The sequence below is a fragment of the Phaethon lepturus genome, unplaced genomic scaffold (assembly GCF_000687285.1).
Source record: "Phaethon lepturus isolate BGI_N335 unplaced genomic scaffold, ASM68728v1 scaffold7757, whole genome shotgun sequence".
NCBI lineage: Eukaryota > Metazoa > Chordata > Aves > Phaethontiformes > Phaethontidae > Phaethon > Phaethon lepturus.
In genome coordinates, this window is record NW_010549747.1 from 106,651 (window position 1) to 122,163 (window position 15,513).

At 38.1% G+C, this 15,513-nt stretch overlaps 1 protein-coding gene across 1 annotated transcript in view; it reads left to right on the forward strand.

Annotated features, from left to right (window-relative positions):
- Nucleotides 1–15,126, forward strand: part of HLCS (holocarboxylase synthetase (biotin-(proprionyl-CoA-carboxylase (ATP-hydrolysing)) ligase)) — a 118,413-nt gene extending 103,287 nt beyond the window's left edge. The window contains exons 6-10 of the mRNA XM_010290355.1: nucleotides 6,143–6,210; nucleotides 7,227–7,387; nucleotides 10,469–10,583; nucleotides 14,248–14,461; nucleotides 14,958–15,126. Of these exons, the coding sequence (XP_010288657.1) occupies nucleotides 6,143–6,210; nucleotides 7,227–7,387; nucleotides 10,469–10,583; nucleotides 14,248–14,461; nucleotides 14,958–15,126 (727 nt within the window). The remainder of the gene's footprint in view (nucleotides 1–6,142; nucleotides 6,211–7,226; nucleotides 7,388–10,468; nucleotides 10,584–14,247; nucleotides 14,462–14,957) is intronic.
- The last annotated feature ends 387 nt before the right edge of the window (nucleotides 15,127–15,513 follow it).

Consider the following 15,513-nt stretch of genomic DNA (forward strand, 5'->3'; position numbering starts at 1 on the left):
CACAAGCAAAGCATGCACTATTCTGAGGCCATAATACAGTAATTTAAATCAAGCATAAATACATGGGTGGTAAGAAAGAGATGGTTTAGCCTTCCCTTCTATCCACTGGCCTCTTTTACTGTTGCTTCCCTTTTGCTAACAGCAGTGTTCATTTTTGGTGAGCCAGATTAGAGCATTGGTCCAGCTGAAGAATAACTCACATGACTTTGCCCTACTTACAGTCTTCCCATATATTGCAGTTTCGTTGAAACTATATTGTTATTAGTACACTGCTCTCAAAGACTAACTAACTAACCAAAGTATATATAAGTGCTAACCTATGTCATTCATAGTATCAATAGATTATTCCTTGATGAAAATGTCATGACTAGTATAGGACAATCTTCTTTTTGTAGTATGTATTGAAGTAAGGTACAAGGAACAAGCAGTCCAAGATTCTGGTACTTTTTTAGTTTTCTACAAGTCTGGGACATTGTAATCCCTTAACGCTTTTTCTCACTGGTGTAGGACTGATGTATCTAAGGAGTTCAAAGAGAATTTGATGCTAAATGATCCTTTCTGTACTAACATTGTTATAGGGAAACTCACTATAAAGTGAGAGAAGGTATGAATTTTTGCAATAGAACAGAAGAGTGCATTCATGTAATAGTATATTCTGGCACATATTTTGCCTGCTGGATACAGGCAAAGTTATAACAGTGCAGAGCGGTAAGATTCCTATCATTTAAATAAGCCTTGGTAGGATTAACAGTTTAGGTGTTCTTCTACCTGCGTCAACTGTGGGAGTCAATCTTTCGGGAGCCTGCATATTGCACCTGGTCATGTAACAAATACCGCATGGAAAGCGGAAGACGGATAAAATTAAATATTTAGGCTAGTAAGAGGGTGTGAAAATGACTTCAATCTAGGAACCTACTTGGGATAAGGGATTCCAGTGAACAGCCTTTGGGCTAAATTGCTATTGTAGTAATTAGTAGTTAATGGCTAGTTTCTGACAGATTTCAACCAAATCTAAAGGACGGCTAGAAACACCAGAGATACCAAGTTTCTATACATTTCCTGTAGTCAAAGAATCATTAAGATTGGAAGGCATCTCTGAAGGTCTCTAGTCCAACATCCTTCTTTTAAGCAGGGTAAACAATGAGTTCAGACCAGCTTGCTCAGGGTTTTTTCCAGTCAGGTCTTGAAAACCTCCAAGGACAGAAATACTCCACAGCCTCTCTGGGCGTCCTATTCCAATGCTTAGTCATCCTCATAATTCAGTGTTATTCACAAACTTGATTAAAGTGCATGCCATTTCCTTGTACAGGTCACTGGTAAAGATATTAAGATATTAAATAGGATAGGTCTCAAGATAAACCCCTGAGTCACTGCAGTTGTATCCAGCCTACAGGTAGAGTACAAACCATTGCTTTTCAATCCCTGAATCCAGACACTTTTTGTCATCTGGTAGTGCATCCATCTAGACCACAATGGCCAAACTTGGATACGAGGGTACTGTGAAAGACAATCTTGAAGATGGTTGCAACATTTTCCCTTCTCCATTCATCTGGGTCTTTCCCAGATCTCCATGACCATGATGATAGAAAACAGCCTTGATGTCCCATCAGCCAGCACTCTCAGATGCATTCCATCTGCTCTCATGGGCTTGTATGAGTCAAGATTTCTCAAGTAATTTATGAGATCAATCCTTTTATACTGTTGGTGTTTCCTCTTCTCCTTGAACTCTGTCTGTAGGTGTAAAGGCCTGGGAGAACTTGTTGGTGAAGACCAGGGCCAAGAACACATTGAGTAGTTCAGCCTTATGCGTACCCACTGTGCTTTTGCCTGTCAGCTGCGAGCCCACATTTTCCTTGTTTATTCTTGCCATGTAGCAGTGGAAGTTCCTGTTGCCATGTTTCTTGCTGATCTCTACTATAGTTGAGCTTCAGCTTTCCTAACAACATCCTTGCTTGTCTAGACAATGTTTCTGCATTTCTTCTTTGTAGCATTTCTTCTTGCTTCCATCTCTTTTGTACATTCTTTTTACAGTCATGAATTCCCTTTTTAGCCAAACCAGACTCCTTGATCGTCTACTTGTTTTCCTCAGTATCATGATGGACCATTATTTTGTCTGTGGGAGGTTGTCTTTAAAGACCGGGTCTGTTGAGCTCCCTTGCCCTTCAGACCTGCCTGTCATAAGATCCCATCTATCAGGTCCCTGAATAAACTGAATTCTGCTCTTGTCAAATCCATGGTTTGTACTCCTTTACTTGCCTTCCTCATTCATCTCAAGATCCTGAACAGCATTGGTCCACGGTTGCTACGGCCAAAGCTGCCACAGATCACTACCTCCCCAAGCAACTCTCCCTTGTTTGTAGCAGGTCGAGTCACTCACTCCAGTCTGATATTTGTGCTAAGAGCTTGTCCCGAGCATCCCCCACAGGTCAACTGGATTGCTTGCATCCCACTTTGTTTGCCTTTTAGCAGATATCAGAAGGTGGGAGCCTTCCATAGGAATCAGGATCTGTGATCTGCAGATGTCCTCAAGTTGCTCAAAAAAACTTTTTCCACTTCCTCCTTCTGATTAGACAGTCCCTAACAGACTCCCACCGTGATGTCACTCTTGGTGGCTTCTCTAATTGTGGCCCACCAGCTCTCAGTCAGTCTACTGCCTGTTTTACAGAAGATCTCCGTAGCTTTGAGCTCCTTCAGGTATTCATGTTGCCATGAAAACAGACTTCCAGATAGGAGAGAGACCCAGATCCGTGCTGCCACCAAGGAGTCTGCAGTGTGGACTCAAGAGTTACCTATTCCGCTTGGCCCACACACCCTCTGTCAGGCCATTCAGCACACCGATCTTGGAATCAGACACAGCATTGTGGAGATGGGCAATGGAGGAGAGTTTAGGAAAAAGTAGGCACACTGCTCATTTTCAAATTGGACATAATGGACAGAAACAGTGTATATAAAGTAGTAAAACAAGTGTTTAGGGCACATGTTTGTCCAAAATAATACAAGAAACTGGTCAGAAGGCATGTTCCTTTCCATTTGACTAAAAATGGAAAGAGTTTTTTAATGTTTCTTTTTTAATACTCTATAAGCAAGCTATTTGAGAGTGAGATTTTCAGACAAGGAACTTGAAGTGAAGGGAGAAATCTGTTCATAACTTACTCTCTTGTGCACAGGTATTTTAACATCTGGAATGTAATGCTGCCCGTTGTAATACCTCTGCAATACTGTAACACAGCAGGATGCATTAATGAGAGTTTCAACCTTAAACCCACAACATCAATGAAATTTATAGTTGTCAGGCCGTTAACATTATTCAAACATACTTTTTGTGGTTTCAATTCCCATTTTATGTTCATGTAGGAAGAAAAGTCATTGTGTTGACTGGCCATGAAGACGGGGTCCTCCTTAAACTTGAAATTTCTATAAAACAATTAAGCATTGTTTATTACTTTTGACGGGATTCATAGTATGCCCTACAGGGTGGGGGGAGGGTATTTGTAGAAAAAATTGTGCTAGAATCTCTCTCTTAATATTTTAGCTGGTTTAATATTCTTGAATACTAAAAGTGCCTTGCTCACGTTTTGGAAAATACCACAAAAATGTTCAAAGCAGAAAAGAAAAATTTACATAAAATTCTAGTGTCATCTATGGTCATATAGGTGCCATCTGATATTCTTCCTGATGGTTAAATTTGTCTTCAGATGTTTCGTGTTTCCCTACCCTTGTATCTCAGTGTGGTCTTTTGACTTAATATGTAGAGCGAGTTAGTTAAAGAGCACAAAAAAGAACAGAGAATTTCTGGAAGGCACAAATTTCGGGGGAAAATGTGGTAAGCACTGTGATTAAGCCACTCGGCAGAAAAATGAAATCGTTAAATCTGCAACTGATTAAGTTGAAAGAAAAGAAGGGAAGTCAATATGTAAAAAAGTGCACGTACGGTTACTCTTTCTGGAAAGGAAAATCCAAGTTGTTTCTCCCAGAAAAAAACCTAACAAGCGCCCACAATTTACAAAGCTCTGAAGTTGGGGGGGGCGGCTGTGTGGGTTTGTTTTATTATCATAGGCTTCATGGTAATTCCAGCACAATCTCAGGAAGTAGTAAAAATAAATTTATCTGTCTTTTGCTGCATCAGTCTGGGTATTAACAACTTCCCCATGTTGTGTCCGTTAAAGAATTTCTTCATGGCCCTTAAAAGTACAAACTCGGTCTCTGCATTTAATATGTCGTTACCTGCTGCCAAGCCTCTAATAGCTACATTCATACATTCTGTTAATCCTATCTCTTTGTTCTAGAAGCCTGCATTTTGGATTCATAATGAACCTTTTTTCCTGCTCTGATTATTTTCCTCCTGTCATGGCAGCACATGGCGGGGGTTTTTTCCTATTTAAAAACAAATATGTAAATGGAGAAGTAACAGAAATCAGTGTATTTCAACAAAGCCTGTAATCTCTTCCTAACTGTGTTTCCAAACGTAAATTAGATTTTCATGTTGCAAAACCATGAACTTCGTGGTGTAACTAAAATCACGCTGTTCCCAGGAGACAGGGCTGAAGCCTCATGGGCATAAAGAGCCACACAGGGTTTTCCTGTAGGTCCCAGCATAAAAAGAGGTGTATTTTTAACGTTAAACATTGGTTGTAGATAGGTGTGCCTGCTCTCAGTGTGTAATCCATAGGGTCCAAAGGGAAGAATTATTGAGCTGTTTTACATGACTTGGAAGGGGACTGGCAAAGAGATCTTCTGGCTATTGCTTTTTGACATCTCAGTGATTCAGAAATAATGTGGGAAAACATTGTGGAGCCTGTTACAGCTTCTGTCAGTTTGGGTTCAAGTATTTCTGATTAGTGAAGGCATTTGTGGTCCAGATCTGCTTGGGCCCTCCAATAACCTCCCATTTTGATCGTCGCAAAAGCAAGTCAGCTATTTGAAAGATACTCTGAAACCTTGGGGATTCTACTTGCATTTTGCTACCCGTAGAGCCCCAAGAGTTACTGACGCCTTGCTTTTCAACCTGCAAAGCAGGAGGGATGGGTAGTTCCTTAGCTTGTCGCCCGCGTAAAGACCCATGCCTGTGAGTGGCGGGGGGGGGACATTTCTGCTTACAGTTGGTACCTGCTGCCCAGTGATACTTGCTTGATTGCAGAACTTCAAACACCTTCCATACGTGCCTGAAATTCAGAGGAAATAGTTTTGAACGGTACTCTTTGCTGATTTGGACTGCACTTATCTTTAAGACAAGATCACTTTTATATGAATGAACAACGTGATATTTGTGCCCATAATAGAAGTAGGTTGGTAGGCTGTAAATCACTTTCTGGGTTTACCTTGCTGGCAACATCTTGAATATCTGTTTTATCTGTTAAATAACTCTTCCTGAAAATGTGAAATGGAGGAGGATCATAGTACAGTTCAGATCTGTTTTAAAGTGGCTTGAATGAAGTTCTCACAGTAGGGTTTTTTTCTTCCTTCTTTTTTTTTTTTTTTTTTTAAGTCTAGCATTGACTCATTTGCTGGTGTTAAAGTGCACTTTCTACTTATCCCCAGAGGAAAGTTAGTATTCTTTTAAGTGAAACTATTTTAAAAGCAGAACACAAGCCTAAAATAAGCCAGTGTTCTCTAGAGTTCTCAGAAGGTGTAGATTTATTTACTGTAGTTAAATCATAATTAGTTCTCAGGGGATAGTGTATCTTTTAAACTGCTTTATTGCCACCATATTGGTTTTCTAAATAATCAGAAACTGCTGCTCTTATATTCTGTAGTATGAACAAAAATTTGCTGTAAGTAGAAACAAATGTCTAGAATTGCTAGTTGTCACTTTACTGAAGATAGTGACACGCAAAAAATAAGCACTTCTAGAAAATGTGAAGAAATACAAAACGTATGTTATCAGAAGGCACCTTAAATGAACTATGGCTATAACTTTTTCCAGCGTAAAAGTTATAGTAATGTTTTACATGATCATTTTTCAGTTAATCTTTTTTAATATTCTAATGCTTTTTGGTGAAGAATAAATGTTAACTGAAAGCGAATTAATGGTAGTGCAATGTTAACATAAAATATTACCTGATATTTAAGCCTCGATTTTCATGAATTTAGCTTAGTGTTCCAGCTGATAAGCATGGGTGGGTTTTTTTTTCCTAATTGGCAGGTTAATGTTCGAGTTGCCTGAGGAGATGGGTTTAATAGCAATTGCTGTTCGCCAAACACAAGGGAAAGGTGAGTAAGTTTCCTTCTAGTGCTAATAAATGTGTATTAAACATATGAAATATGACATGTTAATGTCACCTAGCTGCCTTAAAGATATATTATGAGGTTTTTTGATAATATGATCTATAGAATAATTGTGTCCTCTTCTCCTCCCATTTGAACTGTGGATTCAAACTCAAAACCTAAGTTAATAGAGACCAAAGAAAACATTTTCAGGATGTTTGGTGGCTTTTTCAGAAATGATTTAGTGGTCTTCTAGTTTCTGCCAAAAGTATCCCCAGTCATGGAAACTGCCGTCACTACATTTAGTGTAATACAAATCAGACTTCCAAATCAGAACTCCTTTTTGGCTTAACTGGAGCAAGACTGGGTCTTGACTTGCTCTGAGATAGAGGTTTCTTGAGTCTGCAGGACCTGCCTGAACTGTCATGTGGGCTTTCACAATCTTTTGCAGGTAAATATGAGCAAGTTCTGTCTCTTTCCCAGGAAGGTGCTAGCACTGATTTAAAAGCCATGTTCATTTTATTAGAACACAGTGCCCAGCCTAATAAGCTCTTCTGAGCACAGATCTACATGAAGATGGTTACCTGGCTTTTGGTACAGATCTAGCTTGCGTCAAGATGATTCACGATATGGATGGATTTCTAGATGCACACAGAGCTTTCACAAATACTTCTTCACTTAAACAAAGCAAGACTTTTTGAAATACATATGTTACCGGATACCAGGAAAATCCTGGAAGCAAGTCATTTAGGACATTCTAGGAAATTGAGTAGCAGCATGCATATTAAACAACCTGCTGATTTTGAAAAGCTTTGCCCTGTAACCATTTTTCCTTCAAAATTAGTTTGGAAACTCCATTACAGGACTTATCATAGATTCTTGGATAGATACTATTGTATCTTTCTCTTTTGTAGTTGTCTACATTGATAAAGTGTTCTCTTTTTTTTTTTTTTTCTTTTTTTTTTTTTTTTCCCCTTTTTCTCCTTGGGTTGAAGTTAACTTTTTTCTCTCTCCCTCCCCAGGTCGTGGTGGAAACGTTTGGCTCAGTCCCATGGGCTGTGCACTATCCACTTTACATATCACTGTTCCTCTACATTCCAACCTGGGCCAGAGAATTCCTTTTATTCAACACCTGGTGTCTTTGGCAGTGGTAGAGTCAGTTAGATCAATACCAGGATATGAGGTATGTCATTCTAATTTATCTCAAAATTCCTGTTTCTATTTTCATTAAATTCAAATTTTAACTATGTCTTCTATGTGTTGAATGACTGAATGCATAACATAGTTCTTCAGCACTAATATAGTGGTAAACTTAGCCTTCATACATGCTTGATTATTTATATGTTTTAAGAAATCTAGTATACCTATGAATACTGTCTTTTATTGAACTGATTAAGTATACTACACTCATTTCACTCATAATCTTATGAAACTTAAGACTCAGTCTTCAGCAGTAAAGAAAACGTCAATTTTGTTTGTCTAACAATTGAGTTAATTTGTTTTGATTTTGAAGGAGTTGGGGAAGGGGGAGGAGGGAAAAATGAATAAAACTGACAAATCCTGTTCTGCTTTTTTTGTTGGTGCTGTTTCAGTGGTCTCTTTATCCCTTTTAAAGGATTTTTCCAACCCTTGTTTAAGGTTGAAAACTGATTTCTAAAGCAAGAACTTAGGAGTATTGCTCTCAAGAGGGAATCAAGTGTCCTGTCATCAGTATTAAAATGAAGAACCAGTCTTCTTCATCACCTCATATATCTCCTTTTTAATGTTACCATTTCCTAATATTTGCTAACTATAAAAGTTTGGTATTTTACAGAAGTAGTTAACTAAAGCATATGTTTCCTATATTACAGAAAATCAATGACTTATACACATTTACACATGAACTTTATTATAGTGGCACCCAGTAGCTTTGCTGTAGTTTAGGGTCTGTCAGCCTTTCTATTAAAACCTTCTAACTTCAGTGCTTCATAACTCGACTATAAAAACAAAATGCTTCAGACTAAAATTTGCAATATAAAATATTTGGCTAGTGTGAATAATTTAACCCTTTAAAATAGAAGGGACAAGAGTTAGTTTTATAAAATATGAGTTTGACTGGGGAAGGAGTTAATTTATGAATGGAGGTGGTTTTGCTTCTGTACACCTATCCTGGTATACTGTGGCATTTTTTTATTTTACCCCATTCAAGAGGAAAAAAGTGACTGATGTACCAAATATTAATATAAAAATAGTATACATCAATAATACATGTACAAGCTATGTACAATACATAGCTTGCTGTGACCAAGACAGAGCTACTGAATGTCTTTAACAGTACATCCACCCTAGACAATGGGTGAAAATAACATTAATGGTCTGGACTTAAATACGTTAAAGCAAGGAAATTCAAAGACTTATCGGAAACTCAATGCTTAAATTTCCCTTTCAGACTTAGGTAATGCAGGGCTTTTCTTTGTCAGATGAACATCCATGCCATGCACACTGCAGTAGCTGCAAACAATGGGCTAATCTATAGATGAGGTTTCATTCTCTCCTCCAAATTTCCATACCTCTGTGGCTGTATGTCAGAATCTTAATAATACTTTAATGTACTATAATGTTGTTCGCTATGCTCAAAGTCCATTTAAGGATTTCCATTCAAAAATCTGAAATACCTGTGTCTCAGTTTATCAGCCAGTCATCATTTTTAGGATTGTCATGAATGTTGACTATGCTAAACAGGCAGTGACTGAGGCCTTTGTTCTGGGTCCTCACGGAGAAAATCTGAACGCTCAGTTGGAAGTTTTGCTGTCAGATGTTAGTGCTGCAAATGCAAATGGGCCTTATATCAAGAGAGTGCTTTGCTTTCACATTCTGAAAACAGCAGACATCTCTGTCTAGTAAGTGAAGGTAAGAACATGCTCCATTTCCAGCATATTTGTGCTGCCCATCATTTCTTTGACACACGGATAGTTGTGCAGTACCTTGTAACTCCATTTTGTGGCAAAGTCTCTGCTGTGTAGTTTACGTCATGAGAATATCCAGTTGACTTGGTTGTTCTTCATTCTTGTTGTCACTTCAATTGCAGAGCTAGTGTCTGGTGTCTTACAGGTGTATGTTTTCCTTAAGTAAGGCCTACTGAACAACTCTTCAGAAGATCTCTTCACACTGATAATACTGTTTAACCATGTCATACTTCACATGTCTCAAGAGTCTTCTATAAATCCTCTCCCAGTACGAAGAATCGAGTTGTTTTCCATAATGAATATGAATGCGTGATACTCTTAGAATGCTTTGATAGCAAAATCAGGTAGTATTTCCTGTCAATGTATGTGTAATGGACTCCTTTCTGGCCTTTAAATCTGTCAGGAAAGTAGACATGGACCCAGGTGCAGTTTTCACACATCCTGTAAAGGGATTTCATAATCTACAATAGGAGGGAATGCGACTCTTGTAGTCCTGGAGCACCTCCCATAATTTGCCTCTGGGGATACAGTCATATGCAGTTTTTCAAACTACAGGAAGCACATTTGCTTTCTTTTTGTGTTTAAGTAGCCGGTGCAAAGTTCAGTTCAGTTCTGTGGTTTCAACAAAAACTCCTCTATTGAGCTGGAACGGTGTCACACAGCACAGTTTGTGTTTCCAGCTCCATGGTGTTGCTTGAGCATAGCTGCCGAAAGCATGAATATATTTAGGACATTACTGAAGTATTTACATAGTTGTGAACTGGAATTTCTCCTGTCTGCTAAATTTCCTTTCTGAAATTCAAGATGTCATTGTCTCCTTGTCTGGTTTCTACAAGGATCCTCAAATACAGTGTTGATGTTATTGTGGGCATACCCTGATTGTTTATCAGCAGTAAGCCACAGTGGCTGCAACAGTTTGCATCTTTCTTGAATAGATCTTTTAAATCTTTAATAGACACTCCTGAATGAAGAAAATGAATTCTATAAAACCTTCACAATTTTGAGACCGAAAATCTCTAGTATCTTTAGTCCCTCTTTTGGTCACTCTAAACCTTTATTATCTGCCTTTTTTTTTTTTTTTTTTTTTTTTCTCTCTGACATCTACCAACCTCCTTAGTAAACCATGTTACTATGACTTCTTCAGTAACATTTGTGGAGCACTTAAATAGGTTCTCATTATGAAAAGCAGTTGACAGTATCACATTTGGTGTGGCAAAGAGGGACAGAAAATACAGAATATGGAGTGATGAATGAGCCATGTTCTTATAATCAGTATCGAAGAGCAAAGTGTTTCTAAACGTATGCATTTATTTCTTCAGGATATTGATCTGCGAGTAAAATGGCCAAATGATATTTACTACAGCGACCTTATGAAGCTTGGTGGAGTTCTGGTAAACTCTACACTTATTGAAACAACATTTCATATACTAATTGGTAAATGTCTATTTTCAAGCTTTTCTATACTGTCTTTTTCTAAAGAAATCTGTTGTTAATGTCTTTGAGTTCAAATGATAAGGAAAAGAACAAATAACAACAGCAGGCATAAGGAAATAAAGCACAATATTAAATGAAAAGTAAGCACATAAAGTAAATGTTTTCATTCTTCTTAATAATTCCATATGCTTGACAAGGAAAACATAAATGCAAGCATCTGGACTGGTGTAGTGGAGTTCAAAGAAAGAGCACTACAGGAGAGAGGGAGAATGTCCTCCTTGATCTATTGCAAAGCTAGTAGAATATACTGATAAATCTATCAATTTTTTCAACTGTCATTTTTTTGCAACATGACAAATAGTTAAATACATAACATGCCTTTTAAATCAGGAGAAAAAAGAGCTAGGTACACATAGTAATGTTTTAATTTCTCCTTTCATCCTTTTAAAATGTATTCATAACTTGTTTCTGCTGAGTCCTTTCTAGAAACTAGAATATTGCTACTGAAGCAACAGTGAAGTAACGATTTGATTAATTAATCACTTTCTTTAGTTCTCTCAAAAAGTAAAATTTGCAGAGCAGTTGGGAAGGCTGGATGGGGGAGCAAGGAGTGACACTCTGTTTATTGTGAAGACAAGCAGTCTGCCTAGAAGGCTGGTTCTAAAAAGGTAGCATGACCAATCTCAAAAAGACTGTACATGTATTTTCCAGCAAGTCCCGGTGCTGTAACAAGAGAAGACATTTAGATGCACAAAATAATTCTTGAGATGTTTCTGTTGTTTCAAGTCTGATAATCATGCTGCTATTTGTTAAGGAAAATTTTTCCCCTAACCAGCAACAGCACAGATCTGTCAGACATGCTTAGAAACCTGCCAGCAGAGATCTAGGTTCTGCTTCCAAAAATAATTACCTGTGCTATGTCTAAAAAATTAAATGAAAGTTCCTTAGCAAGTCTAAAAGGTTAAAGAAGATGATGATAATATTTGGGTTATATTTGAATATAGCACAGTAGACAAGTAAAGTATCTTGCAAAGAGAGTGTGGGCATGATATCGTTTCTGTCAAGGTGCTGTAAATTCTAAGGCATTAACAAGCAAAACAGTTGAAGTAGTCATCACCTCCTTCTGTGAAACATGCCCAGCCATTAAATTTTCTATTCAATTGTTATATCCTCATTTTGTAAATAATCTACATGTACAGAATGGAAGTTGCACTGAGACGCTTAAAAGAGTCACTCTGTGCCCCGTCAACCATTTACTGCTTCCATATGTTTTTCCAGAGCCTGTTCTGGTTAACGCAAGAAAAGCAAACATGGCTCCAAAAATAGTTCATCTTATCAAATATCTCTTTGCACATTACATATTAGTTTTGGACCTTGTGTTTCTCATCCTAAACACCAAAACATTCAAATTCAAATGGAAACTTTCTGCATACATTCTCTCTGATGTCCGTAAGAGTCATCCTGGTGGTGATAGGTCTGAGGTATATATAAAGATGTACATTTTCATCACCTTTCTTTTGTCTGGAAGCTTCTAAGATTGAAAGTTACTTGCCACATAGGATCCAAGGATCTTTTCTATCATTTCAGTGATGTATGTCACTGAGGGGTGACTCATGACATCTAACTTCTTCTATTAGTAGTAGCAGTGAGATCAAACTTCTACAACAGGACAGGTAAGCCAGATGCATCATCCCCTTTCTACAGTCATGGAGATGCCTTTCCTAGGCCTCACTGTTTACATGACACTCATGAAGAGTATTCCATATATGAGGGAAATGATCAAAATAAAAAATCATCTACATGGCTTCACTGCTCTGAGAAGTGCCTCAGAAGAGTAACGCAAGAAGCAAACCTGCCTTTTCACCTGTACCATGTTCTCAGGTCTTCACAGATGACACAATTCATGTTCATACTTTTAAACATGTTTTTGAAAACCTTTTTTTTAAGAACTTCATTATTGTGGGACTTTTGGAAGAAGAGTTCTGCAGAAGGATATACTTCATTAATTTAATGGCCGGATTTGGAACAGATATAGGTAGCCAAACACAACTGGAATGCAAGGGACGGCCAACATGCTTGACCCACAAAAGCTCTTTCTGCCTCTGTGTGCAGTTAAGGCATGTGTGACCAGTGCACAGATGCTGAAGACAGGGCTAGCCCTGGAACCGGAAGATGTATTAGCCCCATCAGCACATTGTAAGCTCGGTGATAAATGCTTATTTTTCATTCTTCTCACACGGGCAAATGCAGAGATGCCCTAAGAGTCCTGAGCACGCTAATATTTTTCAAATTAGCTGGCTACATTTTTGCCACCACATTTGTCCCCAGATGCTTTCTGCCCTCAGCTGAGCTTGTCATCTTAGTATGTCTCTCGTCTCCATTTCAGTTTTTTGATTGCTAAGTAGTGATCTCCGTATGTACACGCCTGAGTGCCCTGAGCCTGGAGATGGACTCCAAGGCCCCGTTATGCACTCTGACAGTACCGATCACAGCTTAATGGACACAATCACTCTCTCTTCACTTGTACTGTATTTGAGCTTAAATGGCTGAGTTGGGATCTGTTGGCATGGCACATTACATTATCCAGTTCATTTTCCTTTTTCTCTTTCTGATAATACATTTCTCCTCATTTCCATAGAATCGATGTATTGGTCCTGCTGTCACTGTGGCTTTCCTTGCATGTGTTCTCTGACTAGTTAAAAGTCAAAAACTCCTTTCCACTGAAGAGATCCCTCTCATAGTTAATATGAATTACTTTCATAAATGGACTTATTAATAGAAAATGTACAAAACAGTGCATCTGGACATTTTTGCAGATGGAGGTATATCATGTCTAAACCTGATTGACAGACTGGGGTTTTATCCCAAATGTCTGAGGAAAGAAAAATCCAAATTATTAGGAGAAAAAAATAAACAGGTAATACAATATATTTCTTTACATCCCTCGAAGCCTGTTTCAGCAGGCTGCAAAAAAGGCCCCAAGAGCCATATTTAAATAAGAAAGGCATTTTGCCAACGTTATTCTAGCTGGAGAAATCTCAGTGAGAGACTTGAGGCTTCTAAAGGATATGCTGTGGTAAGATAGATTAAGCAAACTGGAGTCTTACAAGGCAAAGTTAAATCTTCTGGGCTTTTTGGAGCAAGCCAAAGAAGGCTTGTCAGCTGAGTAAAAAGGCTGAATTTTCAGAAACTGCAATCAGCTAACTGCAGTAAACAGAAAGGTCTCTTAATTCAATTTTAGACTGAAAGATAAAACTCCATCTCAGAGTATGATCAATGATTTGCTCTCAATTAGCTAACGACCTGTCACATTCTGGGGAGTGAAAGAATTTCTCCCTTTGATGTTATTGTAACCAACGTGCAAGTCACCACTTATCGTCTTCCTAAACCTCATGGCTAGGATGTTGAAAGGACTGCACTGGATTTGCTTCTGCAATTTTGAGGAGGCTTTTTAAGGGCAAGAAACAAGTAAAATCTGGACTGAGACTTGTAGTTATGCAAGTAGGAGGATTTAAAGGTGTAAGAGACTGAAGAAAAACAGTTACTGGGCACATCCTTAGAGATAATTATGTCAAGTAGTTGAATAAAGTACTGACTTTCTGGTGGTAACAAAGTGTTCGAATTTATAGATCCTGTCCTCTTTCTTTTGGTTTATCTTCTTCAGGCTTTGGATTTAATGTGAATAACAGCAACCCCACCATATGCATCAATGATCTCATCACAAAATTTAATAAGGAAGAGGGGACAAAGCTGAAGGCTTTAACTGCAGACTGTCTTATTGCAAGAACTGTAACTGTGCTAGAGAGGCTTATAGATATTTTCCAGGAGAAGGGCCCCAACGGAGTTCTTCCCCGTTACTACAAGTACTGGGTACACAGGTAAGTATAATGTTCTTCTAAGAAAGTTGAAAAGAACTCATGGATATTTTGTCTTTTTCTACTTTTTCTACTAGATTGCCTTTAAAACTAGTTAATTAAAATATAGTCCCAAGTAGGTTGTGTTTTTTTAAGGGAGAAAAAAAATATGATCTAGTAAAATCAATGGACTAGCAGGAGTTAAAGAGTGTTTTTAGGTATTTTACATGTATCATCTCAAAACAAAGGGTACTGGGAATTAATTGTTTAGCCAGTAATGAAGCTGCTCTACTCCTGCCTTTTATAAAAAAGACCCAGACTGTTTGGATTAACTATTAATTCCACAGAAACAAATTAAAGCAGGTAGAAAATGCTGCTGAAAATCATGCTTTATAAGGAACCAATGAGGTGAGAAATAAAAATATTCTGCTAGACGGTAGTCCTCTAAGATTAGATTCTTTCATTGTTTGTGCAATCTCCACCAATTAATTCCTAATCGTCTGGTTCTCTTTGTTTGCAGTGGTAAGCAAGTCCATCTCCACAACGAGGAGGGACCGATTGCGTGGATAGTCGGGGTAGATGATTACGGATTCCTTCAAGTTCATGAAGAAGGGAAGGGTGTGGAGTCTGTGCACCCAGATGGCAACTCTTTTGACATGCTGAGAAACCTCATAGTCCCAAAGCATTAATAGTCCTCAGAGCTCAGAGTGCAGAGAGAGGCTTTCTAGTATTGGGCACCAAGCAGCTAAACTTGCTTAAAGGTGGGAAGGGCAGTTGGTAGCTTGATTATTTTTTTTCTTCTGATTTTCTGATATCTTTGCTCTTTGACATGGATAACTTCAACAGTTAAGAAAAGGTAATTGCCTCATTGCTGAAGGCCTTTATTCTTTTGTATTAACTTTAAAACACATTTATATTGTCATTCCTTGTAAACATCTTTAAAAGGATCCTGATTGCAAAGGAATACCTTGCAATGAACAGAACTTTCTCTTCGGTGGCACACTGTATTTGAAAAACTGAAGTGGCTAAATATTTCCTTTTGTGTCTCTGTGTTTTTATTGTGCTTTAGCACAATC